The sequence below is a fragment of the Phascolarctos cinereus genome, unplaced genomic scaffold (genome assembly GCF_003287225.1).
Source record: "Phascolarctos cinereus isolate Bilbo 61053 unplaced genomic scaffold, phaCin_HiC Scaffold_5;HRSCAF=322, whole genome shotgun sequence".
Taxonomy (NCBI): Eukaryota; Metazoa; Chordata; class Mammalia; order Diprotodontia; family Phascolarctidae; genus Phascolarctos; species Phascolarctos cinereus.
In genome coordinates, this window is record NW_027555958.1 from 54,034,446 (window position 1) to 54,061,590 (window position 27,145).

At 38.9% G+C, this 27,145-nt stretch overlaps 1 protein-coding gene and 1 long non-coding RNA gene across 5 annotated transcripts in view; one reads left to right on the top strand and one right to left on the bottom strand.

The window, feature by feature from the left end:
- Positions 1–27,145, bottom strand: part of LOC110219033 (uncharacterized) — a 122,577-nt gene that overhangs the window by 163 nt on the left and 95,269 nt on the right. For 2 of the 3 annotated variants that reach the window (XR_013486871.1, XR_002327494.2), the window contains 2 exons: positions 1,756–1,877; positions 418–629 (listed from right to left, as the gene is read on the bottom strand). This is a non-coding gene — a long non-coding RNA (uncharacterized LOC110219033). Of the gene's footprint in view, positions 1–417; positions 630–1,755; positions 1,878–27,145 lie in introns of those variants that run through there. The other variant, XR_013486872.1, reaches the window with a different exon arrangement.
- Positions 623–13,371, top strand: BCL2L15 (BCL2 like 15). 2 transcript variants are annotated; one of them, XM_078154943.1, is made up of 5 exons: positions 623–888; positions 1,794–1,915; positions 10,718–10,942; positions 11,808–11,905; positions 12,335–13,371. In XM_078154943.1, exons 1-4 carry the CDS (start codon positions 720–722, stop codon positions 11,889–11,891), a joined length of 600 nt encoding a protein of 199 aa, XP_078011069.1. In that variant the 5' UTR covers positions 623–719; the 3' UTR covers positions 11,892–11,905; positions 12,335–13,371. The 2 variants fall into 2 exon arrangements, with proteins under 2 accessions (XP_078011069.1, XP_020857857.1); XM_021002198.2 differs by lacking the exon at positions 11,808–11,905.

The following is a 27,145-nucleotide window of genomic DNA, read 5'->3' on the forward strand; positions in this document are numbered from 1 at the left end:
CTTATACCAGAAGAGCCATCCATGAGATTTCTCAACTGGCTGCTATCCTTTTACCAACATTTCAGGTGTGAAGTATAGCCCGAACGAAGGTCTAGAGATTGGAGGTGGAGTCCTGTGTATATAGAACAGGCAGAAGCCTGGATCATAGAGTGAACTCTGTGAGGAGGAATGAAGGGGAGTAATAATATAATAAGACTGCAAAGATAGATCAGAGTCAAGGTTGTTTAAAGACCAAACACAGGAGTTTGTATTTGACCCTAGCAGAAACAGAGATATTAGCGAGGGAGTCTCAGGTACAGAAAACAAACAATTTTTCCTATTGCATAGGCAGAGCCCAAAAGTACGAAGTATTCAGTCCCAATAGAGCATGAAGAACTTTGTAGACAACATTTCAGATAAGTCATTTAGCAGACAGACTTTCTTCCAGGAAACATTGCCAAATATAGTTATTTATTAATTTTTGTGCAATTAACAAGAGTGGGTATCAATGGTTAGCAACTGGGGAGTTATTACCAAGACTTCCGGGTGTTACATCAGCCTGGAAGGGAAGGTCTCAATTCTGTTGCCAGGAAACTCATTTTGATGGGCAGGGCTCCAAGAAGATCCAACCAATTGTAACTGGGAATTACCTAAAAGAGGCAAAAAGACTCACTTCCTCTTGAAGTGAATGAACGCCACTTCTTTAGGGGAAAGGTTGCTGCTCAGCAAACAGCTCTAAAATGAAGGCTCCCCAGAGCTTTGAGGAACAAACCGAGTGCATTGTGGAATCACTGCTCTTTGAATTCTTGGGCCCACCACTGACAAGACAAGGCCGCAGCTTCCATCATGATTATGTCCTATGCAAGTTTCAAGGACCCAGCTTTCATAATGATGATGTCCCTGGTTTTGGTAAGGCTTCCTGAGTGAGTAAGTAATGGCTATGGCTCTACACTGTAGGAACTGGACCTAGTCCATGAGGAAACTTTCCCTACTGAAGCAGGTCAGCACCACCTCAGCAAGTCACAGCCTTCGAGAATGCCCTGGGCACTGAGAGATTACCTGACTTGCCCTGGCTTGCACAACCACTACCTGTTAACGTGGGACAGGGATGGCAATGGTTCTCCTTCCTTCAGCGCCAGCTCTCTGGCCACTAGACACATCCCTCTTGGTCATCTCCTTTTAGGTCCTTAGCATTGTCTTTTTTCCCCTTTTTATTAGTAAGTTTTGTTGTTGTTCAGTCATGTCCAACTCTTTGTGACTCCATTTGTGGTTTTCGTAGTAAAGATACTGGAATGGTATCCCATTTCTTTCTCCAGCTTCTTTTACAGGTAAGGAAAGGGAGGCAAACCAGGTTAAGTGACCAGGGTCAAGGGGCCAGTAAGTAACTGAGGCCAGATTTTAATTTGAATGATTCTCCCGGACTCCAGGCCTGGTACTATATCCATTGCACCACCTAGCTGTCCTATTAGGTAACAGAAAATTCTAGCTGGTGGCCTATTTTTACTTTTTTTTTTTTTTACATTAGGCAGTTTACAAAAAGGAAAAATAGGCCACCAGCCAGCCAGCATTTTCTTTTTGTCATTGGTCAAAGTTTAGGTGGGTTTTGCAAATTAAGAGGGTTAAATTTGTTTCTCCTTTGTGATAGGAGACACACCATGGTAATTCAGTGAAGAGATTCTCTGTCGGTGATGACAGACAGACCACCCCAGTGAAATTAGGAGGGGGAATCCATGAGGGAAGAGTACTGAAATTATTTAAAACTATGAGGGTACTTACCCATTCCCTGAAGGATGATTGTGTTTCCTTTGTCTTAGGTGAGCCAAGCTCTTTTGATGTGACAATCATTGCTGCTCGTCTTAGAATGCTAGGTGATCAGTTCAATGGAGAAATGGAACAATCTGCCAACAGAGTCCTCGAAGAAGTTACTAAGGGACAGGTTAGGTTTCTAATCCATGCCTATTATTTACCCTTTTGTTTTATTATAGCAATTCAAGGGAGAAAAAGTGAGGCCCCAAACCCAGTCAATCTCTGCTCTAAAATCTCTGAAGCTGGGAATATGCTTAAATTAGCCCAAAGCATTATAGGATTTCAAAGCTGGGAAGGACCTCAAAGGCCATCTAAATCACCCCGTTTTGGTTCTTAAGTTCACGTAATTCAAGGAGAATCTTCAGTTGTTGCCAGCTTTGTAGGGGCCAGCTGCAGATTGAGCTGGAAGGACGTCACTGCCCTGCCAAAGAACACTTCACAGACATGCCCAATGTATACTATTTTGTTGTTCTTAGTGGCATGTTGGGTGGCAGAGGGCATGGTGAAGGAACTAGAACTCTTTTTTTTTTAATAAGCTAAATTTATTTCTTTTTTTTTAACTTTCTTAATATAAATTTATTTATTTTTGGTTTTCAACATTCCCTTCCACAAGTTTTTGAGTTCCAAATTTTCACCCCATCTCCCCCCTCCTGCCACCCCAAGATGTCATGCATTCTGAATATCCCTTCCCCTACTCTGTCCTCTCTTCTATCTCTCTCCCCTTCTCTTATCCCCTTCCCCTTCTATTTTCCTGTAGGGCGGGATAGCCTTCTGCACCCCATTTCCTATATTTATTTCCCAGTAGCATGTGAAAACATTTTTTTTAAACATATGTTTTTAAAACTTTAGGTTTCAAATTTTCTCTCTTCCTCCTTCCCCACCCACCCTCATTGAAAAGGCAAGCAACTCAATATAAGTTGTACATGTGCAGTTATGCAAAACACGTCCATAGTAGACATGTTGTGAAAAACTAACTCTATTTCCCTTACTCCTATCCTGCCCTCCCATTTATTCTATTCTTTCTTTTGATCCTGTCTCTCCTCAGAAGTATTTACTTCTGATTAACCCCTTTCCCAATCTGCCCTCCTCTCTATCACCCCCTGCTCTCTTGTCCCCTTCTCCCCCTATTTTCCTGCAGGGTAAGACAGATTTCCACACCCAATTGAATGCGTATGTTATTCCCTCCTTAAGCCAAATCCTATGAGAATAAGATTCCCTCATTCCCTCTCACCTTCCCCTGTCTCCCCTTCCACTGTAAGAGACTTTCCTTTTCTGTTTTTTTTTTCTGTGAGATAATTTACCCCATTCTACCTCTCCCTTTCTTCTTCTCCGAGTATAATCCTCTCTCATCCCTTAATTTTATTCTCCAGATATGACCCCTTAATCTTCAGCTCACCCTGTGCCCTCTATCTATCTATCTATCTATCTATCTATCTATCTATCTATCTATCTATATATCATATATATATATATCATTATTTTTTTCCTCCAACTACCCTGATACTGACAAAGGTCTCATGAGTTATAAATATCATCTTTCCATGCAGGAATGTAAACAGTTCAATCTTAATAAGTCTCTTATGATTTCTCTTTCCTGTTTACCTCTTCATGTTCCACTTGAGTCCTGTATTTGAAAGTCAAATTTTCTATTCAGCTCTGGTCTTTTCATCAAGAATGCTTGAAAGTCCTCTATTTCACTGAATGACCATTTTTTCCCCTGAAGGATTATACTCAGTTTTGCTGGGTAGGTGATTCTTGGTTGTAATCCTATCTCCTTTGCCCTCCGGAATATTATATTCCATGCCCTGCGGTCCTTTAATGTAGAAGCTGCTAAATCTTGTGTTATCCTGATTGTGTTTCCACAGTACTTGAACTGTTTCCTTCTGGCAGCTTGTAATATTTTCTCCTTGACCTGGGAACTCTGGAATTTGGCTACAATATTCCTAGGAGTTTTCCTTTGGGGATCTCTTTCAGGAGGAGATCTGTGGATTCTTTCAATTTCTATTTTGCCCTCTGGTTCTAATAATCAGGGCAGTTTTCCTTGATAATTTCTTGAAAGATGATGTCTAGGCTCTTTTTTTGATCATGGCTTTCAGATAGTCCAATAATTTTTAAATTCTCTCTCCTGGATCTATTTTCCAGGTCAGTTGTTTTTCCAATGAGATATTTCACATTGTTTTCTAATTTTTCATTCTTTTGGATTTGTTCTACTGTGTCTGATTTCTCATAAAGTCACTATCTTCCAATTGCTCTATTCTAATTTTTAAGGAAGTATTTTCTTCAGTAAGCTTTTGGACTTCCTTTTCCATCTGGCCAATTTTGCTTTTTAGGGCATTTTTCTCCTCATTGGCTTTTTGGACCTCTTTTGCCATTTGGGTTAGGCTATTTTTTAAGGTGTTATTTTCTTCAGTATTTTTTTGGGTCTCCTTTAGCATCACTCTCAGTTTTTCCTCTACTTCTCTAACTTGCTTCTCAAAATCGTTTTTGAGCTCTTCCATGGCCTGGGACCAATTCATATTTTTCTTGGAGGCTTTGGATGTAGGGGCTTTGACTTTGTTGTCTTCTTCTGGTGGTATATTTTGGTCTTCTTTTTCACCACAGTAAGATAATATAGTCTGAGTCTTTTTGCGCTGCTTGCTCATGATCCCGGCCAATTACTTGAGTTTTAAACTCTTTGTTAAGGTATGAATCTGCTTCCAATGTGGAGAATATACTGTCCCAAGCTTCGGGGGTTTGTACAGCTGTTTTCAGAGATACTTGTAGGGACCTGTAAATTTTCAGTTCTTCCAAGGTGGTATGATAAGGGGCGAGGTGTTTACTCCTTTCCTGGCCTGCGACTACAAGTACTCCTTTTTGTCCTGTTACTGTGATGAGGTGCTCCTCTCCACAACCACTACAAGCTCCACCAAGCCAGCGTTCCTCCTCACCCCAGCACTGCTGCCCAGAACTGTGGCCCAGATCCAAACATGGGCAAAGCAAGAGATTCCTGCCTCAGCACTGGCAAAGAGATCCCTGCAATCCCTCTCTGATCAGCCACTGGATTCCCCCTCAGTATGTGGGCCGGAAGCTTGGGAAGCAGCTGCCCCTCCCCCCCTAGGGCCACGCTCTTGGGGAATGGAGCTGAAACCCCGCCTTCCTTTCTCAGGCACCAACAGAAACAGACTTTTCCCACTGACCTTCTAATTTGTCTTTGGCATTGGTGGATTGAGGAGTCTGGAAACCTGCACAGCTGCCCGAGATTCAGTCCTCTGAGGCCTGCTCCAGGTTTTCTGCAGCCTGCGTGCCCATGCTGTGCCTGCGCTGTGCTCCCAGCCCGGCATGATACACCTTTCTGATCAATTATCCAGGTTGTCTTGGGCTGGAAATTTGTTTCACTCTGTCTTTTTGTGGGTTCTGCTGCTTCAGAATTTGTTTAGAGCCATTTTTTATGAGTATTTGGAGGGGTTTGGAGGAGAGCTCAAGCAAGTCACTCCTTTCACTCCGCCATCTTGGCTCCGCCTTGGGAGTAGAACTCTTGCCATCTGGGGATTAACTGAAGGAAGTGAGGATGAAAAGATGTAGTAGAGAAGAACTAGATATTTGAAGGATTATGCTATAGAAGAGACTTGTTCTAATTGGCTCTACAGGGCTGATCTAGGACCTGCGGGTAGAAGAGCTAATACTTATGACACCCCTCTTGGGGGGCAAAGTGCTTTAAAAAAACAAACAAACCCAAACCTCTGTTTCAGAGGCATTCTGCATGACAATCCAGTTTGTTTTGTTTTGTTTCTTTAAAAGGAAGGATACCTTTTCTTTTCTCTGTAGTTATGGAATCAATACAAAAGGAGGATCAATTTCAGATAAATTAGTAATGGAGTAAGGGACGAGAGTCCACAGATCTCTGAAGCCATATTCACTCATACATCAGTATACTAATTGGAGTCAGGAGACAAGATTTCTCATACTATGACTATGCATTGTTTCTTGTCCAACAGGGCAATGTCAATCAATATTTCCTTGAAGATGCTGAAGGCAGGGCTTGGAGAACCCAGCTACTATAGTCAATCTCTGCCCAACTCGGTATTGGAAGTATTGTTTCAGCCCCCTTCCAGAAGCAGCCAAGTCCATTAATCTGGATACCTGCCCTCTGTTAAATGGTCTCCTGGATTTTTCACTAACATATCCTGTGTCTTGACATCACCTTGCCTCTCCGACCTAACTTTCTACCTCACAACCTCACCACTCAACTGAGATTAGTTTCTCCAAAGTTACCAGTGACCTCTCAATTGCCAGATCTGACAGGGGCCTTTTCTTAGTCCCTATTCTTGTTTATCTCTCTGTGGCATTAGACACTGCTGACCACTCTTTCCTCGACTTGGACATTTTCTCCTTTCTGGGTTTTTGTGACATTGCGTTCTTTTGGTTTTCTTCAGTCTCCTTTGCTGGATCATCATCTGTATCCTTCTCCCTAACTGTGAATGTCTCCCACAGCATTGTCTTAGGACCTCTTCTCTGCTCTGCTCTGTTTTCTCTCTTTTGGTGACCTCATTAGCATCTCTATGCAGATGACTCCCACATCTCTGTATCCAGCCCTAGTTTCTCTCCCAAGCTCCAGTCCCATATTACCAACTGCCTGTTGGACATACCCAGCTTCCTGTCCTTTTGATATCTTAAAATAGACATGTCGCAACCAGAACACATTATCTAAACTATTACTAAATTCACCCCTCTTCCAAACTTCCTTATTTCTGTCAAGAGCAACAGTCACTCTCTAGTCACTTACATTTGAAACTGAGGGGTCATCTTCGACTCCTTTCTCTGTCTATGTATCCAATCAAATGGCAAGTCTTGTTAATTGACCTCCACCAAATCTCTCCCATCTTCTTCTTCTCTCCACTTACATGGCAGCAACCCTTGTTTAAGCTCCTATCATCTCTCTCCTAGACTATTGCAATAACCTCCTAACTGGTCTCCTTGCCTTCAAGTTTTTGCCCCACTCTAATTTGCCTTTCACACAGCTGCCAAAATGATTTTCCTAAAGCACAGATCCTCCAATATTACTCCCTTGCTGAATAGACTTTTTTAGCTCCCCAAACCGCCCTTCCATCCTTACCATATATTCCCCTTCTTGCATCTACCAGTCTAGCCAAAGTGGTCTTCTTGTGTGATTCTTCACAATGCTCCACCTCCTATCTCTATACTTCGCACTGTCTCCTGTGCCTCAGTGTTCTCCTTTGTTACCTCCATTTTTTGGATGCCTAGTTTCATGCAAACCTCAGTTCTCACATGAAACATTTCTTTCTTTTTTTAATTATTTTTTTTGTTTTCAGCATTCACTTCCATAAGATTTTGAGTTCCAAATTTTCTCCCCATCTCTCCCCTCCCCCACCCCAAGATGGTGTGCATCTTAAATACCCCTTCCTCCAATCTGCCCTCGCTTCTATCACCACCACTCCCTTCACTTATTCCCTTCCCTTTCTATTTTCCTGTAGGGCAGGATAGATTTCTATACCCCATTGCCTATATATCTTATTTCCCAGTTGCATGTAAAAACAATTTTAAACATTTGTTTTCAAAACTTTGACTTCCAAATGCTCTCTCTTCCTCCCTCCCCACACCCCATCATTGAGAAGGCAAGCAATTCGATATAGGTTATACATGTGTAGTCATACAAAACACTTGCATAATAGTCATGTTATGAAAGACTAACTATATTTCCCTCCATCATATCCCACCCCCCATTTATTCTATTCTCTCCTTTGACCCTGTCCCTCCTCAAAAGTATATTCATTACTTCTGATTACTCCCTCTCCCCAATCTGCCTTCCCTTCTATCATCTCTGACCCTCTTATCTGCTTCCCCCTATTTTCTTGTAGGGTAAGATAGATTTCTATACCCAATTGAGTGTGTATGTTATTCCTTCCTTAAGCCAAATCCAATGAGAGTAAGATTCACTCATTCCCTTTCACCTCTTCCCTCTTCCCTTCCACTGTAAAAGCTTTTTCTTACCTCTTTTATGTGAGCTAACTTACCCTATTCTACATCTCCCTTTCTTCTTCTCCAAGTATAATCCTCTCTCACCTCTTAATTTTATTTTTTAGATATTATCTCTTCATATTCAACTCACTTTGTGCCCTCTATCTATATATATATATTCCCTCCAACTATCCTAGTACTGAGAAAGGTCTCATGAGTTACAAATATCATCTTTCCATGTAGGAATGTAAACAGTTCAACTTTAATAAGTCCCTTATTATTTCTCTTTCCTGTTTACCTTTTCATGGTTCTCTTGAGTCTTGCATTTGAAAGTCAAAATTTCTATTCAGCTCTGATCTTTTCATCAAGAATGCTTGAAAGTCCTCTATTTCACTGAATATCCATTTTCCCCCCTAAAAGATTATACTCAGTTTTGCTGGGTAGGTGATTCTTGGTTTTAATCCTAGCTCCTTTGACCTCCAAAATATCATATTCCATGCCCTGTGGTCCTTTAATGTAAAAGCTGCTAAATTTTGTGTAATCTTGATTGTGATTCCATAATACTTGAATTATTTCTTTCTGGCTGCTTGCAATATTTTCTCCTTGACCTGGGAACTCTGGAATTTGGCTACAATATTCCTAGGAGTTTTCCTTTGGGGATTTCTTTCAGGAGGAGATCTGTGGATTCTTTCAATTTCTATTTTGCCCTCTGGTTCTAGAATATCAGGGCAGTTTTCCTTGATAATTTCTTGAAAGATGGTGTCTAGGCTCTTTTTTTGATCATGGCTTTCAGACAGTCCAGTAATTTTTAAATTCTCTCTCCTGGATCTATTTTCCAGGTCAGCTGTTTTTCCAATGAGATATTTCACATTGTCTTCTATTTTTTTCATTCTTTAGGTTTTGTTTTATAATTTCTTGATTTTTCACAAAGTCTTTAGTTTCCATTTGCGCCATTCTAATTTTTAAGGAATTATTTTCAGGGCAGCTAGATGGTGCAGTGGATAGAGCACCAGCCCTAGAGTCAGGAGGACCTGAGTTCAAATCCGGTCTCAGACACATGATACTCACTAGCTGTGTGACCCTGGGCAAGTCACTTAACCCTAAATGCCTCACAAAAAAAAAAGAAAGAAAGAAAGAAAAGGAATTATTTTCTTCAGTGACCTTTTTGGATTTCCTTTTCCATTTGGCCAATTCTGCCTTTTTTTTTTTTAAATTGGTGAGGCAATTGGGGTTAAGTGACTTGGCCAGAGTCACAAAGCTAGTGTCAAGTGTCTGAGGCCAGATTTGAACCCAGGTCCTCCTGACTCCAGGGCCAGTGCTCTATCCACTGTGCCACCTAGCTGCCCCCACCTCCAAATTCTGCTTTTTAAGGCATTCTTCTCTTCATTGGTTTTTTTGGACCTCTTTTGCCATTTGGGTTAGTCTATTTTTTAAAGTGTTATTTTCTTCATAATTTTTTTGGGTCTCCTTTAGCAAGCCATTGACTCATTTTTCATGATTTTCTTGTATCACTCTCATTTCTCTTCCCAATTTCCCCCCTACTTCTCTTTTTCCTTTTTTTTTTTTTTTTTGGCGAGGCAATGGGGTGAAGTGACTTGCCCAGGGTCACACAGCTAGTAAGCGGCTGAGGCCAGATTTGAACTCAGGAATTCCTGAATCCAGGACTGGTACTCTATCCACTAAGCTGCCCCTCTTCTACTTCTCTTACTTGATTTTCAAAATCCTTTTTGAGCTCTTCCATGGCCTGGGACCAAGTCATATTTTTCTTGGAGGCTTTGGATGTAGGAGCTTTGGCTTTGTTGTCTTCTGGTTGTGTGTTTTGATCTTCTTTGTCACCAAAGTAGGATTCTGTGGTCTGACTTTTTTGCCTCTGTTTGCTCTTGTTACCAACCAATCACTTAACTTTTTAACTCTTTGTTAGGTAGGGGTCTGCTTCCACTGTGGAGGGTGTACTGTCCCAAGCTTCAGGGGTTTTGTGCAGCTGTTTTCAGAGATACTTCTAGGATCCTGTAAATTTTCATTCTTCCAAGGTGGTATGATCAAAGGAGAGGTGTTTACTCCTTTCCTGGCCTGTGCTCTGGTATGTGAACGACCACAAGCACTCTTTTCTGCCCTGGAACTATGAGGAGGATTCTCTCTTCACCACCACAAGCTCCACCACACCAGCACTACTCCTTACCCCAGGACTGCCACCCAGGACTGCAACCAAGATCCAAGCATGGGCAAAGCAAGAGAATCCTGCCTCAATGCCAGCAAAGAGATCCCTATAATCCTTCTCTGATCAGCCACTTGACACCCCCAGCGTCTTGGGCTGAGAGCTCCCGAAGCAGCTGCTGCCCTGAGATACACTAGGCCAAGGCTGGATCACTCTCCTCCCTCACCCACATCCAACAGACTTTTCCCGCTGACCTTCTAAGTCGTCTTTGGTATTTGTGGGTTGAGAAGTCTGGAAACCACCACAGCTGCCCTTGATTCAGTTTTCCCTGAGGCTTGTTCCTCTGGCCCTGTCTTTCAACTGTGTGGCCGACGCTGAACTACGCTCCTCTCCCAGCCTGGCACAACACACCTTTCCTATCAGCCATCCAGGCTGTCTTGGGCTGGAAACTGGTTTCACTTTGTCTTTTTGTGGATTCTGCTGCTCCAGAATTTATTTAGAGTCATTTTTACAGGCATTTGGAGGGGTTTGTGGGAGAGCTCAAGGAAGTCACTGCCTTTACTCCCCCCGCCCCATGAAACATTTCTTGATCACCCCAGCTGCTAGTGCCTTGTTGTTGCCTAATTAGTTTGTATTTATTTTCTTTATGTTATGTATGTATGTACGTATGTATATACACACACCCCTGTGCTATCTTCCTATCAGCTGTAAACTTCTTGAGGGCAGTAATTTAATGTCTGTTTTTGTATCCCTAGTTCCAGCAGGGACACATCAGGAGATACCTGATACATACTTACTGATTTATTGACTGTTTTTCTCCAGGTAGCTGCTGTATTACGAGACACAGTGAAATCACTCAGCCAGACGTGGTGTGCCCAAGAGCCTAGCCTAGCCTATGAGAGGGCCTTTCTGGCTGTGTCTGTGAAGCTACTGGAGGTTGTCTCCCACAAAATACCTCAGAGGGCCAGGCAGTTAGCTGGACCCATGAGGGATATGATCAATGAGAACATAGCTGTTCGACAGTATATTGAAGGGCAAGGTGGTTGGGTAAGTGCTCTCTCTAACTCTGGAAGCTTTTGTCTTCTGTTTGTACTGACGGCCAGAAGTTTACAATTCTGTCCTCTACCTTGTCGCTAATTTCCTAGTTGTAGGATTAGACAGGCCTACTGCTAGCAGCTCAGCCTCTATATGGTTGGCTTCAAATGTTGATGTTTATAACCAGTGGTATGCTAGCAAATATTTAATGAACCAGCTTTTTGAAAAAAAAAAGTGCATTCAGTATACTTTTAGGTTTAATTTGTACTACTAACATTTTCTCTATTATTTTCTTAAGTCTAGAAATCAGTAAAACAATAAATTAAGCCCTGATTTATAATGTTTGCTGATTCCAAGAAGTAAATGCTCACACTGAAAATTTAATAGTCAGTTCTCTTGAGCTGGTTTGAGTGGGATCCCTATCTATAAATACATACATTCATACATACATACATACATACACACACACATGCATATACATAGATATATGTCCATGTACACATGCATATATACCTACGTATATTTATTCATATATGTATATATGTGTATGTGTGTATATATAGGTGTGTATATCTATATCTATATTTATCTATAACACCCAATTTCATTGGTATAGAGAATTACTGGGTGAGGAAATGCCTACTATCAATGTAGGTGATCACCTCTGCAAATAATTGTCCTGGGAAGTTGCTTAGAGCATTGAGAGATTACATGACCTGCCCAGAGTCATAGAGCAAGTGTGTGTCAGGAGAGGGGTCTGAACTCAGCTCTCCAAGGCCAGCTCCCTATTTCTACCTTTACAGTGAATTCTTAATTTCCTTTCTACATGTGGGTTATCTAATTTGTGAATCATGTGCAGCAAAATTTAAATTTCAAGGGGCATCTAGGTGGTACAGTGGACAGAAGTCAGGAGGACCTGAGTTCAAATCCAGCCTCAGACCAAACACTTGACATGTACTAGCCGTGTGACCCTGGGTAAGTCACTTAACCCCAATTACCTAAAAAAAAAAAAATTAAATTTCAGTTTGGCTTCCTCCTATCCGATAAATTCCCTAATCATCTTCCACCACCAATTGATGTGTTGTTAGGAAGTGCGAACTAATCTGAAGGTAAACCTAAGCAAAACAAAACCCAACACATATGAAAGGCTGAAAAAGTAATCAGACAGCGCATAATCCAGCCAAAATCTAAAATACTTTTGCATGATCTTTTCTTTGGGATGACCTGAAGCACTGCTCCCCTCTATTAACATAACTTATCAAAGGACCCTTTAAGAGGTATACTTTCCAGAGCTGATCCTGAGCCACTGTGGGGAAGGGGGCAGGGTGAGATTCCTAAATTTCTCCTTTAAAAGTTTTTGAGGAATGAGATTGTCTGACTTTAGGGTTTTTATTTCCTTTGCAGGAGAATCTGAGACCAGCTCCCAATTGACCATTATCTAGACCTTGACTGGCTGATTGAACATCCTCTGTTTATTTTTAAAAAAAAGAAAAGAAAGAAAAAGTTCATTTGTTCAAGATTTCTGTGGGTATGGAGCAGATTCCTGATACCCACTGGCATTTTGCAATCTTTGTTTTTACATACAAATAGACAAAAATAGATCTTCAAGACTGAAAGGAAGTAATTCTTAATAGAAGAATTTCGGGCACTGTGCCAACTTGTCAGAGAGACTTTGGGGTAGGGGGATTCTCATATCACACCCTACAGACAAATAGCTATTTATGAAATCAGCCCTGCCCCTTGATGTGAGTTTGTACGCTATTCCACTGATTATGCATCCAAAAGAATTTCTGGGAAATCTATGGGATGGTACTGCCCCATTTTAAAAAATTAATTTAGGGTTGGGACTTGTAATTTCATTGATGTGTAGAACTCAAACTGTAACTCTGTCCTCCATGTACTCTGTGATCCAATGATACTCATCTCCTTGCTTTTCCTTGAACAAAATACTACGTCTCCTGCCTTCATGTATTTTCTTTTTTAAACTAATTTTTCTTTTTTCCAATTAATCTGCCATCATTCCTTCTCTCTTCCACCTCCACTGGAAAAAAACAAAACAAAAACAAAAAACAAACCTACAATAAATACACATAGCCAAGCAAAATATATTTGCACATTGGCCATGCCCCCAAATGAATGTCTCACTCCACATATCTAGCCCATTATTTTTGTCAGGAGGTAGGTAGCATTCTAAATCACTGTTCCTCTAGAATTGTGTTTGATATTTGTCATTTATTAAGTCTTTCAAAACTGTTCACTTTTACAATAGTGTTTTCATAGTAAAATTTATTTTACTAGTTCTGCTCATTTCATTCTGTGTAAGTTCAAAGTGAGGTACAAATGACACCTGCTCTCCTTACTTTTTGGTTGTTTGTATAGACTTTTACTTGTGCTGCCCCCCCTCCCCAATTATGGGAGATAATAAATTTTCCTTTGTTGAATGCAGCTGATTTTGCTTGACTCCAGAGAAGCAAATTATCTGAGAGCAACCAAAACCAGTTAAAGGTGGACAAGAAGATGAAAACCCATTTTAAAAAAAGAGTGTTGAATGCAGACATCAGAAGGGGCTACCTGACTTTGCCCCAACTGACCCCACGATTGGAGCAGGTCCAAACAGGTTTCCTTGTTGCTGTAGCTGGAGACAGAGACTTCAAATAGGGAAAATAATTTCACTTTCTTTACAATTATCAGTGCAATTTTATATGTAAAATCCCTAATCTAATTTTTAGAACTTGTTACTTAAATATACTCAAGGTCTGTATATCCCATTAGAAGCATTTGGAAACTCTGTGTGTGTGTGTGTGTGCATGTGTGTGTGTAGATACAGATATATAGATATCCTAGTTCTTAGAGAAAACAGTCTGATCCTGTTGCTCTCTCAAAATTTACTCCATTTAATTAGAAAACGTATGTCTTTGTCTTGTTCCCCCATTTTGAGGATATTGTTCCCATATCACCCTGAAAGAATGAGACACTTCAAGGATACTTATATATGCATATATAACTATTAACAAGTGGATGACAAGCCCAAGAAGTCATTTACTTGGTTGCTTAGGATATGGTATTGACTAAAAGTTCAGATTGAAAGCAGTAAGATCTCTTGTACTTGCATCCTATTATAGCAACTCAGAGATGTTCACCTACCCTGATTATAGAAATTTGCTATGAAAGAAAAAGGAGGGATGTGGTTATGATGAGATCAAGCTTGTGCCCTTAAGGGTACAGACTAACCTGACATTAAGCCTTCATAGGGGAAAACCTCCTTTAGCTCTGTTTGATTTTAGGCATGACTCATGTTTGCTGCCAATCATGTAGCAAAATTTCACATTATTCACAAGGTATCGAAAGCCAGTCTCAAAATTAACCAGGTGGGAAAATTTCATGTTCAGAAAGGAAATAGCACAATGGGGAAACTGAGTCAAGAGGCTCTTACTTCACTATACAGAGCTGTCCCCTCAACTTCACCAGACACAGACACTCACCTATAGCAGTTCTCAGACTGCACTCCCTTTTCAGCAACACAAGGTATTCCCCTTGAATAGTGGACTATTGGCTTTATGACAATTCAGGCAACCCTACCTGAAATAAAAACCTCAGAATAACATCACACTAGAGTCCCAAGAGATTTTATTTCAAATAGCAAAATTTCATTAACCACCACTAGGACTAGGTTATTATTATTTTTCTCACATGTGCAATAACAGTTAACAATAAGTGAATATAAGGACATTTCATTTATCCTTCATTTACAAATTAAGAATAATCACATTCTGGAGTTCCACATATACAATAAATCAATGGTAGTTGACTTAAAACCCCTAGAAAAATACTGCCTATAATAAGCCTCCAATCTGTATTGCCTATTTACCCCCAAGGTAAGACTGAAATCTTTGAATGTAAGGTCTATTGTTACTAAGTTGGCTCAAAGATGAAACTTCAATATATATTTTTTACTAATAGATGTAAGTTCATAATTTTCATAAGTTATGGTCAAATAATCTCAGATGAAACTCACTTTTTGCCATAAGCAACTTGTAAGCCTCTGCACTTTGACTGGGAGTGGTCCAAGTTTCTCAAAACTTTAGTACCTCAGAATATTACATCACTTGGTCAGCAGGGATAATAAGGTCTTATGATCCTAGATCATAAGTAGAGAGTTCCAAGGAGAGGGGCAGAGCCAAGATGGCGGAGTGAAAGTAGTGACTTGTTTTGAGCTCTCCCCCAAACCCCTCCAAATACTCATAAAAAATGGCTCTAAACAAATTCTGAAGCAGCAGAACCCACAAAAAGACAGAGTGAAACAAATTTCCAGCCCAAGACAAGGAGGATGATTGATCAGAAAGGTGTGTTGCACCAGGCTGGGAGCGCAGCGTGGGCGCGCAGGCTGCAGCAAACCTGGAGCAGGCCTCAGAGGACTGAATCGCGGGCAGCTGTGGAGGTTTCCAGACTTCTCAATCCAAGAATGCCAAAGACAACTTAGAAGGTCAGTGGGAAAAGTCTGTTTCTGTTGGTGCTCAGAGAGGAAGGTGGGGTCTCAGCTCCATTCCCTAAGAGCATGGCCCTGGGGGAGGGCAGCTGCTTCCCGAGCTTCCGGCCCACAGACTGAGGGGGAGTTCAGTGGTTGATCAGAGAGGGACTGCAGGGATCTCTTTGCCAGTGCTGAGGCAGGAATCTCTTGCTTTGCCCGTGTGTGGATCTGGGTCACAGTTCTGAGCGGCAGTGCTGGGGTGAGGAGGAGCGCTGGCATGGTGGAGCTTGTAGTGGCTGTGGAGAGGAACCCCTCCTCACAGTTACAGGACAGAAAGGAATACTTGTGGTCACAGGCCAGGAAAGGAGTAAACACCTCACCCCTTATCATACCACCTTGGAAGAACTGAAAATTTACAGGTCCCTACAAGTATCTCTGAAAACAGCTACAAAACCCCTGAAGCTTGGGACAGTACATTCTCCACATTGGAAGCAGACTCTTACCTTAACAAAGAGTTTAAAACTCAAGTAATTGGCTGGGATCATGAGAAAGCAGTACAAAAAGAGTCAGACTATATTATCTTACTTTGGTGAAAAAGAAGATCAAAATATACAACCAGAAGAAGACAACAAAGTCAAAGCTCCTACATCCAAAGCCTCCAAGAAAAATATGAATCAGTCCCAGGCCTTGGAAGAGCTCAAAAGGGATTTTGAGAAGCAAGTAAGGGAAGTAGAGGAAAAACTGGGAAGAAAATGAGAGTGATGCAAGAAAATCATGAAAAACAAGTCAACAGCTTGCTAAAGGAGACCCAAAAAAATACTGAAGAAAATAACACCTTAAAAAATAGCCTAACCCAAATGGCAAAAGAGGTCCAAAAAGCCAATGAGGAGAAAAATGCCCTAAAAAGAAAATTGGCCAAATGGAAAAGGAAGTCCAAAAGATTACTGAAGAAAATACTTCCTTAAAAATTAGAATAGAGCAATTGGAAGCTAGTGACTTTATGAGAAATCAAGACACTGTAAACAAATCCAAAAGAATGAAAAATTAGAAAACAATGTGAAATATCTCATTGGAAAAACAACTGACCTGGAAAATAGATCCAGGAGAGAGAATTTAAAAATTATTGGACTATCTGAAAGCCATGATCAAAAAAAGAGCCTAGACATCATCTTTCAAGAAATTATCAAGGAAAACTGCCCTGATATATTAGAACCAGAGGGCAAAATAGAAATTGAAAGAATCCACAGATCTCCTCCTGAAAGAGATCCCCAAAGGAAAACTCCTAGGAATATTATAGCCAAATTCCAGAGTTCCCAGGTCAAGGAGAAAATATTACAAGCTGCCAGAAGGAAACAATTCAAGTACTGTGGAAACACAATCAGGATAACACAAGATTTAGCAGCTTCTACATTAAAGGACCGCAGGGCATGGAATATAATATTCTGGAGGGCAAAGGAGATAGGATTACAACCAAGAATCACCTACCCAGCAAAACTGAGTATAATCCTTCAGGGGAAAAAATGGTCATTCAGTGAAATAGAGGACTTTCAAGCATTCCTGATGAAAAGACCAGAGCTAAACAGAAAATTTGACTTTCAAATACAGGACTCAAGTGGAACATGAAGAGGTAAACAGGAAAGAGAAATCATAAGAGACTTATTAAGATTGAACTGTTTACATTCCTGCATGGAAAGATGATATTTGTAACTCATGAGAACTTTGTCAGTATTAGGGTAGTTGAAGGAAAAAAATTATATATGTGTATAGATAGATAGATAGATAGATAGATAGAGGGCACAGGGTGAGTTGAAGATTAAGGGGTCATATCTGGAGAATAAAATTAAGGGATGAGAGAGGATGATACTCGGAGAAGAAAGGGAGAGGTAGAATGGGGTAAATTATCTCACAAAAAAACAGAAAAGTCTCTCACAGTGGAGGGGAAACAGGGGAAGGTGAGAGGGAATGAGGGAATCTTATTCTCATAGGATTTGGCTTAAGGAGAGAATAACATACACATTCAATTGGGTATGGAAATCTGTCTTACCCTACAGGAAAATAGGGGGAGAAGGGGACAAGAGAGCAGGGGGATGATAGAGAGGAGGGCAGATTGGGAAAGAGGGTAATCAGAAGCAAATACTTCTGAGGAAGGACAGGGTCAAAAGAAAGAATAGAATAAATGGGAGGGCAGGATAGGATTAAGGGAAATAGAGTTAGTTTTTCACAACATGTCTACTATGGAAGTGTTTTGCATAACTGCACAGGTATAACCTATATTGAGTTACTTGCTTTTTCAATGAAGGTGGGTGGGGAGGGAGGAAGGGAGAAAATTTGGAACTCAAAGTTTTAAAAACATATGTTTTTTTAAAAAATGTTTTCACATGCAACTGGGAAATAAGAAATACAGGAAATGGGGTACAGAAGTCTATCCTGCTCTACAGGAAAATAGAAGGGGAAGGGGATAAGAGAAGGGGGGAGAGATAGAAGAGAAGGCAGACTAGGGGAAGGGGTATTCAGAATGCATGCATCTTGGAGTGGGGGGAGGGGTGAGAAATTTGGAACTCAAAAACTTGTGGAAGTGAATGTTGAAAACTAAAAATAAATAAATTTATATTTTAAAAAAAGAAAGTATATAATAAATGCTTGTTTAAAAAAAAAAAGAAAGTTCCAAGGAACTTCACTGATAAAGATAACTTGAAGAGTACTTTGCTACTCTTTTCTCCTAACAGTTAGTTATTATTGTTGTTATTCAGTTTAAAGCAAAATAAACTCCATTATATATATTTAACAGTTTTTTAAACATTTTTATTTCTTTTAACAGATCAATTCATAATCTAACAGCATCCAGATTAAAAGAGAAGTTACTTTTCTAACAGTATTTTGATATAATGTTTCTCAAATTTCACAATATATGGGAAATTTTAGAAACACAATAATTACATACACAATGCCATGTATTTGAAACGTGAAACAAAACTTATTACCAGTCAAGTGACTTTTGTTTTCTCAACCTAACCTAATCCCATGTATATACTTAAGAGTGGAGGAATAAGGCTTTTTCAGTTGTAACTCTGGGAAGGTCAAAAAGGCCAAGGGCTAGTAGTCAGGAAAAGCTACTTACTAAAAAAGAAAGAAAAGGCTGCAAAATTGAATGCTGCAAACATATTTCTATATTTTCCATATCATAAAGAATAGCCAAATAGTTTCTACAATCCTTCTTATCTGAATGAAATCAAAACCCTCCCTCAAACTTCTCTTTCCAAAATTTCCAAACCCTTTACTTTCAAGACTTCTATTTGCAGTCAATGCAGAGTATAACTTTCTTAATGTTCTACCTATTTCCTCTCATACGTACTTGATAAAACTTTCTCTTTTTCTTTCTTTATTAAAGCCTTTCAAAACTGCATCTGTCATGTTTGTTACATATTCTGATCCAACAATTCTTTCTTCTGTTTGCTTAACTCCTCTAGTCTTCATTTCCCAATCATACCCCAGATTATTTATAGAACCTATCTGAATTATTCCTTTACAATTTAGCACAAGTTTTTATTATACAAAACCAGAGACTATTTTTCTAAAGATTTTGAAAGTTCCTCCGAAAAATTTTCACTCTTTCAACTTTTTTCCTTTGGCTGATGAAGCCACAGGAAGATGTTAGTTTGATTTACCAAGACACAAAACACACACAATGTGACAAGACAGACACACAGAAGTTTTTCCTTTTAATCAAAAAGTCCATGAGAGTAAGTCCCTGCTAGAGATTATCAATAGCTATTATCAATATTGTCAATAGCTGTTTTAAAACTCTACCCTTCTTCTTTTCTTATTTTTCCCTAAAAAGTGGTTTCTTAAGAATGCCATGATTTTTTTTATTTTATATTATGCCTCTGTCAAGGCTTTCTTAGAGGTCTATCTTTAGTCATTCCCTTCTGAATGGGAAAGTCCTGAAGTCTTGATTCTATCATGATCACCACAACTGTTATAGTGGAATAAAGAAACCAAGTTTTATTAAGACAAATGATTTATTTAGCAAGGCATGCAGTTACAAAAACAAATTGAATCTAAGGCTGTCAGTAGCCAAAGACCCAGAACCTGGGTTTCTACAGTTAATATACAATTTGGAGGGGGTAAAAAAAAATATACAGGAAAAACAGGATTGAGAGATTGAGACATCTGGTTTCTTATTGGTGGAGGGGATCTGAGAGGGAGAGGAGTAGTCTTGTGATTGGTATAGGTGAGAGGAGAGGGGCATTTTTGTGACATTCCTTAAGTCAGGTGACAGTTGGGAGAGAGAATAATCTTGTGACTTCTCCAAAATCAAGTGACTTCCAAGAACTTGAAACAACTTCACAAAATGATGGATAAAGGCAAAATAGTGTCGTTAATGCTATTTTAATGCAACAATATTATGTTTTCTTCTATTTTTTAAGAAAATCTTTTGACTTAGTTCTAATATTTCTTGTTGTCTTATGGAGTCATTAGCTTCTGTATGGTCCGTTCCAATTTTCAGGAAGTCTGTAACTTGGGCAGTGTTTTTTCTTTCTTGAACTAAGTTATCAATTCTCTCTCTCTCTCTCTCTCTCTCTCTCTCTCTCTCTCTCTCTCTCTCTCTCTCTCTCTCTCTCTCTTTTTGTTAGGCAATGGGGTCAAGTGACTTGCCCAGGGTCACACAGCTAGTAAGTGTTGTGTCTGAGGCCGGATTTGAACTCAGGTCCTCCTGAATCCAGGGCCAGTGCTCTATCCACTGTGCCACCTAGCTGCCCCCTCAATTCTCTTTTTAAATCTTACAAATCTCTCATTTCGTTTATGGTACCATTTTAAAACTCTTACATCATTTCTTGTAGGACTTCTAATTGATCTTGTGGTTAAGTAGTGGTGGTTTTTTTGAGGTTTTTTGTTTGTTTGAGACTTTGCATGTAGATGTTTTGTAGTTAATATCCTCTTCTAGGTTTGTGTCTTGGGCATCCATGCCCTCATGATAGCTATTTGCCATTTTTAAAAAGTCATTCTTCCAGTTATGTACTCTGGGCAACTCCCAGTTCTGGCGCCTGAGTCTGGGATCATAGCTCCTCCGGGAAGCCTCCATGAACTATTGTCCTGGGCAGAGGAATGTGTCCATGATCAATCTGGGCAAGTCTAAGGAACAGAATATGGGCAGTGAGTTTATGCTTGGCTGTCTGCAATAGGTACTGCTACTTCTTTTCCTCTAACTCTTCTTAACTCTCTATAGCCTAGCTTCCAACCTCATCATTTGACTGAAACTGCTCTCTCCAAAGTTACCAATGATCTTCTTAATTGTCAAAATTAATGGCCATATTTCGGTCTTCATCCTTCTTGATCTCTTTGACATTGTATTCATCTTCTGTAACTTAATACTCTCTTCACTCTATGTTTTCATGACATTATTCTCTCTTGCTTCTCCTCCTACCTGTTTAATCACTTCTCAGTCTTCTTTGTTGGATCTTCCAACAGGTTACATCCACAGTTACCCAGTTATCCTATGGCCTTTTCTCCCCTCCTTCAATACTATTTTGCTTGGTGACCTCATCAGTGCCAATGGATTTAATTAACATTTCCAAGCTGATGATTCTCAGATCTTTTTATCCAACCCTAACCTCTCTCCTATCCTCCAGTCTTGCACAGATAACTAGCTACTGGACATCCTGAACTAGATGCCCCATGGACATCTTAAACTCAACATGTTCAAGACTGAACTCATTATCTTTCTCCCCAAGCTCTTCCATCTTCCCATCTTTCCTATTACTGTCAAGGGCACCACCAATGTTCCAGTCCCTGGGCTCACAACTTGAGTTATCCTCACCTTCTTACATCCCCCATATCCAATATATTGCCAAGTCCTCTTGATTCTACCATCATAACTTCTCTTATATATATCCCCTTCTCTCCTTTGACACTACTACCACCCTGGTGCAGGCACTTATTACCTCATGCCTGGATTATTATTATTTTTTGCAATAGCATTTTTATTGGTCTCCCTGCCTTAAGGTTTTCCCTACTATAGTCTATATTCCACTCCACTGTCATACTGGACTTTCTAAACTTCAGGTGTAACCATGCTATTCCCACTATTCAATAAACTCCAGTGGCTCCCTGTTACCTCCAGGATCAAATATAACATCGTGTTTGCACTTTAAAGCCCTTGATAACCTGGCTCTCTTCTTTGTTTCTAGTCTTTTTACTCCTTACTCCCTAACCAGTAACTCTGGTTTCCTTACTGTTCCTGACCTAAGTCATTCCATCTCCTTACTCTGGGCATTTTCCCTGGCTATTCCCCATGCCTGGAAATCTCTCCTTCTTCATTTCCTGGCTTTCTTAGCTTCCTTCAAGTCCCAGCTAAAATTCCCCCTTAATGCTTGTGCCTTTTCCTTATTATCTATAATTTATCCTGGATACAGTTTGTCCATATACAGTTGTTTACATGTTGTCCCCCTCATTAGACTATTAACTCATTTGACATGAGAGACTATTTTTTGTCTTTCTATCCCCAAAGCTTATTATGGTGACTGGGACATAGTAAGTACTTAATAAATATTTGCTGACTCTGGGAATGCCCATGCTGGCATAGCTGTGAGCTGAGTCCTTGCTCCTGGCCCACCTGTGTTCCATAATTCCTGCCTGGGTCGCTTGCTCATAGGTTGAATTTGTCATCTTGGGATAGGAAGATGACTCACTGTAGTTTCCACTTTGATTTCCAAATCATTATTCATTCCATTGTTCTTCTTAAATTGTTAGAATAACTGTGAGGAAGAAGGCCTACAATGTTTCTCCTACTCCACCATTTTGTCTGGTTTTGGACTCCATGCATTTTTACTGTTGTCCATGCTTAGAATGCCCTCTCTCTTCACTTCCATCTTCTGGCTTATCCAACTTCCTTTAAGTCTCAAGTAAGATTCCAACTTCTACAAGAAGTCTCTTCATGATTTCCCTTTATATTAGTGCCGTCTCCCTATATGCGTGTACAATATTGAATAATAATGGTGAAAATGTGCATCCTCGCTTCCCCCTGATCTTATTGGGAAGGCTCTAGCTTATCCCTATTACAAAATAGTTTTAGATAGATACTACTTATCCTTTTAAGGAAAGATCCATTTATTCTTGTGCTTTCTAGTGTTTTTTTTTACATTAATTAATTTATTTTTAGTTTTCAGCATTCACTTCCATAACCTTTTGAGTTTTAAATTTTCTCTTTCTCCCTCCCCTCCTCCCTCCCTAAGATGGCATGCAATCTCCTATAGGCTCTACATATACATTCTTATTAAACATATTTTCACATTAGGTATGGTGTAAAGAAGAATTAGAACAAATGAGAGGAACCACAAGAAAGAAGAAACAAAACAAAACAAAAAAAGAGAGAGAGAAAATAGCATCCTTTGATCTGCATTCAAACTCCATAGTTCTTTTTCTGGATGCGGATAGCATTTTCCATCATCAGTCTTTTGGAGTTGTCTTAGATTCTTGTACTGCTGAGAAAAGCTAAGTCTATCAAAGTCAGTCATTTCTAGTGTTTTTAATAGGAATTAGTATTGTATTTGGTCAAAAGCTTTTTCTACATCTATTGAGATCATATGATTTATATTGTTTTTCATTATTGATGTGGTCAATTATACTGATAGTTTTCCTAATATTGAGTCAGTCCTGCATTCCTGGTATAAATCTCAGCTGGTCATAGTATACGATCTTTGTGAGATATTGTTATAATCTCCTTGCTAGTATTTTATTTAAATTTTTTACATCAATACTCATTAGGGAAATTGGTCTATAATTTTCTCTCTCTGTTTTTACTCTTCCTGGTTTAAGTGTCAGAACCCTATTTGTGTCAGAAGGAATGTGGCAGGACTCCTTTGCCTATTTTTCCAAATAGTTTATAAGTATTGGAATTAATTATTGTTTAAAAGTTTGGTAGAATTCACTTGTGAATCCATCAAGTCCTGGTGTTTTTTTTTCTTAGGGAGTTCACTGATGGCTTGTTCAATTTCTTTTTCTAAGATAGGGTTATGTAAGTATTCTATTTCCTCTTCTGTTAATTTGGGCAATTTATATTTTTGTAAATATTCATACATTTCACTTAAATTGTTAGAGTCATAGGAATATAATTGGTCAAAATAGCTTCTAAAATTGCTTTACTTTCATCTTCATTGGTGGTGAATTCACCCTGTTCATTTTTGATATGGATAATTTGATTTTCTTTCTTTTTTGTTTAAATTAAATTAACTGATATATAGAAATGCTGATGATTTATGTGGGTTTCTTTTAAATATCCTGCAACTTGCTGAAGTTGTTAATTATTTCAACTAGTTTTTTAGTTGGTTCTTCAGGGTTATCCATTCAGTTTTCTCCAGAGGTCTAGCATAGCTAACTTTTCTAAAATTCTATTCATCTCCTTAACTTCTTTCTTGTTTATTTCATCATTAGATTTATCTAGTTCTGACAGGGGAAAGTTGTGGTCCCCCACTAGTATGGTTTTACTGTCTATTTCCTCCTGTAACTCATTTAATTTTTCCTTTAAGAATCTGGATGTTGTACCATTTGCTGCATATATGTTTAGTATTGTTATTATTTCATTGTCTATGGTACCTTTCAGCAAAATGTAGTTTACCTGCTCATCTCTTTTAATTAGATCTATTTTTGCATTTGCTTTGTCTGAGATCATGATTGCTACTCCTGCTTTTTTTACTTCAGCATAATAGATTCTGTTCTAGCCCCTTATCTTTACTCTGTATGTGTCTCTCTGCTTCAAATGTGTTTCTTGTAAACAACATATTGTAGGATTCTAGTTTTTAATCCACTCTGCTACCTGCTTCTGTTTTATGGTTGAGTTCAGCCCATTTATATTCATAGTTATGATTACTAACTGTGTATTTCTCTCTATTCTGCTTTTTACCTCTTCTCTCCTTTCATCCTGTCCCTCCTCAAAAGTGTTTTGCTTTTGACCATTGCCTCCCCCAATCTGCTCTCTCTTCTGTCAGCCTTCCCTTCTCTTATCTTTCTCCCCTCCTACTTCCCTGTAGGTAAGATAGATTTCTATAGTCAACTGAGTGTGTATGTTATTTCTTCTTTGAGACAATCCTGATGAGAGTAAGTTCAAGAATGGCCTACTACCATTACTCCCATTTCCCCCTCTACTGTAAAAGCTTTCTTTTTTTTTTTGAGAGTTTATTTTAAATTTTAAAAAATTTTTTAAAATTTATTTTCAGTTTTCAACATTCACTTTTATAAGATTTTGAGTTCCAAATTTTCCCCCTTCCTCCCTTACACCCTCCCCAAGAAGGCACGCAATCTGATATAGACTGTACATGTACAATCATATTAAACATATTTCCACATTAGACAAGTTGTGAAAGAAGGATCAGAACAAAAGGAAAAAACCATGAGAAAGAGGGAAAAAAAAGGAGAAAATAGTACGCTTCAATCTGCATTCAGACTTCAAAGTTCTTTTTCTGGATGTGGATAGCATTTTCCATCATGAGTCTTTTGGAATTGTTTTAGATCACTGTATTTCTGAGAAGAGCTGTCTATCAAAGTTGATCATCTCACAATGTTGCTGTTACTTCCTATGATGTTCTCCTGGTTCTGCTCACTTCACTCGGGATCATTTCATGTAACTTTTTCCAGGTTTTTTTGAAATCTGCCTGCTCATCATTTCTTATAGCAAAATAACATTCCATTACATTCATATACCACAACTTGTTCAGCCATTCCCCAACTGATGGGCATCCTCTCAATTTCCAATCCTTTGCCACCCAAAAAGAGCTGCTATAAATATTTTTATACATGTAGGTCCTTTTCCCTTTTTTATGATTTCTTTGGGATACAGACCTAGTAGTGGTATTGCTGGATCAAAGGGTATGCATAGTTTTATAGCCCTTTGGCATAGTTCCAAATTGCTCTCCAGAATGGTTGGATAAGTTCACAACTCCACCAACAATGCATTAGTGTTCCAATTTTCCCTGTAAAAGGTCTTTCATGACTTTTTATGTGAGATAATTTACCCCATTCTACCTCTCTTTCACATACACACCCCCATCCTCCCTCTCTCTGATGTTGTGAAGTTTAATCTGTGGTATTTTAGGCATGTGCCTCCATCATTACCACTTTCTTTTAATTAATTAATTAATGTTTAGTTTTCAACACTCACTTTTATAAGATTTTGAGTTCTAAATTTTCCCCCTCTCCTCAAGATGGCATGCAATCTGACATAGGCTATACATGTAAATCATATTAAACATATTTCCACATTAATCATGTTGTAAAAGAAGAATCAGAACAAAAGGGAAAAAACCATGAAAAAGAAAAACAAACAAAAAAAACAACAACAAAGGAAGAGAAAATAGTATGCTATGATCTGCATTCAAACTCCATAGTTCTTTCTCTGGACATGGAGAGTATTTTCCATCATGAGTCTTTTGGAATTGTCTTGGATCATTGTACTGCTGAGAAGAGCTAAGTCTATCAAAGTTGGTCATTGCACAATGTTGCTGTTACTATCTCATCCCCCTTCTCACAGTGCATCCCTTTTTCTTACCCCCTTAAATTTTTTTTTTTTGGATACCATCCCATCAAAGTCAAGTCATATCCATGCCTTCTATGTATACTCCTTCTAATTGCCCTAATAATGATAAGGTTCTCAGGAGTTATGAGTATTATCTTTCCATGTAGGAATGTAAACAATTTAATCTTATTGAATTCCTCATGATTTCTCTTTCCTGTTTACCTTTTTATGTTTCTCTTGAGTCTTATCAAAGTCAAATTTTCTATTCAGCTCTGGGTTTTTCATCAGGAGTTCTCTATTTCATTAAATATCCATTTTTTCTCCTGAAGAATTATACTCAGTTTTTCTGAGTAGGTGATTCTTGATTTTAATCCTAGCTTCTTTGCCCTCTGGAATACGATATTCCAAGACCTCTGACCCTTTAATGTGGAAGCTGCTAAATCTCTTCTTTATCCTGACTGTGGCACCATGATACTTGAATTGGTTGGGGGTTTTTTGGCTGCTTGCAATATTTTCTCCTTGACCTGGGAGCTCTGGAATTTGGTTATAATATTCCTGGGAGTTTTTATTTTGGAATCTCTTTCAGGAGTTGATCAGCAGAGTTCTTGAATTTCTATTTTACTTTCTGGTTCTAGGATATAAGGGCAGTTTTCCTTGATAACTTCTTGAAATATGATATATATATACTCTTTCATTGATTATGGCTTTCAGGTAGTACAATAATTCTTAAATTATCTCTCCTCAATCTATTTTCCTGGATAGTTGTTTTTCTGATGACATATTTAATATTTTCTTCTGGTTTTTTTCATCTTTTTAAACTTTTTTATTGTTTCTTGATGTTTCATTTTCTTCAGTGAGCTTTTGCACTCTTCTTTCTATTTGATCAATTTTACTTTTTAATTTTACTTTGGTGAGTATTTGTACCTCTTTTCCCATTTGGCCAATTCTGTTTTTTGAGGAGTTTTTCTCTTCAGTGAATTTTTGTACATCTTTTCCCATTTAGGCTATTCTATTTTTTGAGTTGTTATTTTCTTTATTATTTTTTGTGCTTCCTTTACCAAGCTGTGGACTCTTTTTTCTTGATTTTATTGCATCACTTTCTTTTCCCAATTTTTCCTCTACCTCTCTTATTTGATGTTTAAAATCCTTTTTGAGCCCTTTCAGGGCCTGAGACCAATTCACTTTTTTTTTTTTGAGACCTCACATGTAGCTGCTTTGATTTCATTGTCTTTTTCTGAGT

Coding starts and splice junctions, on each gene's coding strand:
- BCL2L15 (XM_078154943.1), top strand. CDS start 720: ATGAAGGCTCCCCAGAGCTTTGAGGAACAAACCGAGTGCATTGTGGAA. Junction 889..1,793: donor TGATGATGTCCCTGGTTTTG/GTAAGGCTTCCT, acceptor CCTTTGTCTTAG/GTGAGCCAAGCTCTTTTGAT. Junction 1,916..10,717: donor AAGAAGTTACTAAGGGACAG/GTTAGGTTTCTA, acceptor GTTTTTCTCCAG/GTAGCTGCTGTATTACGAGA.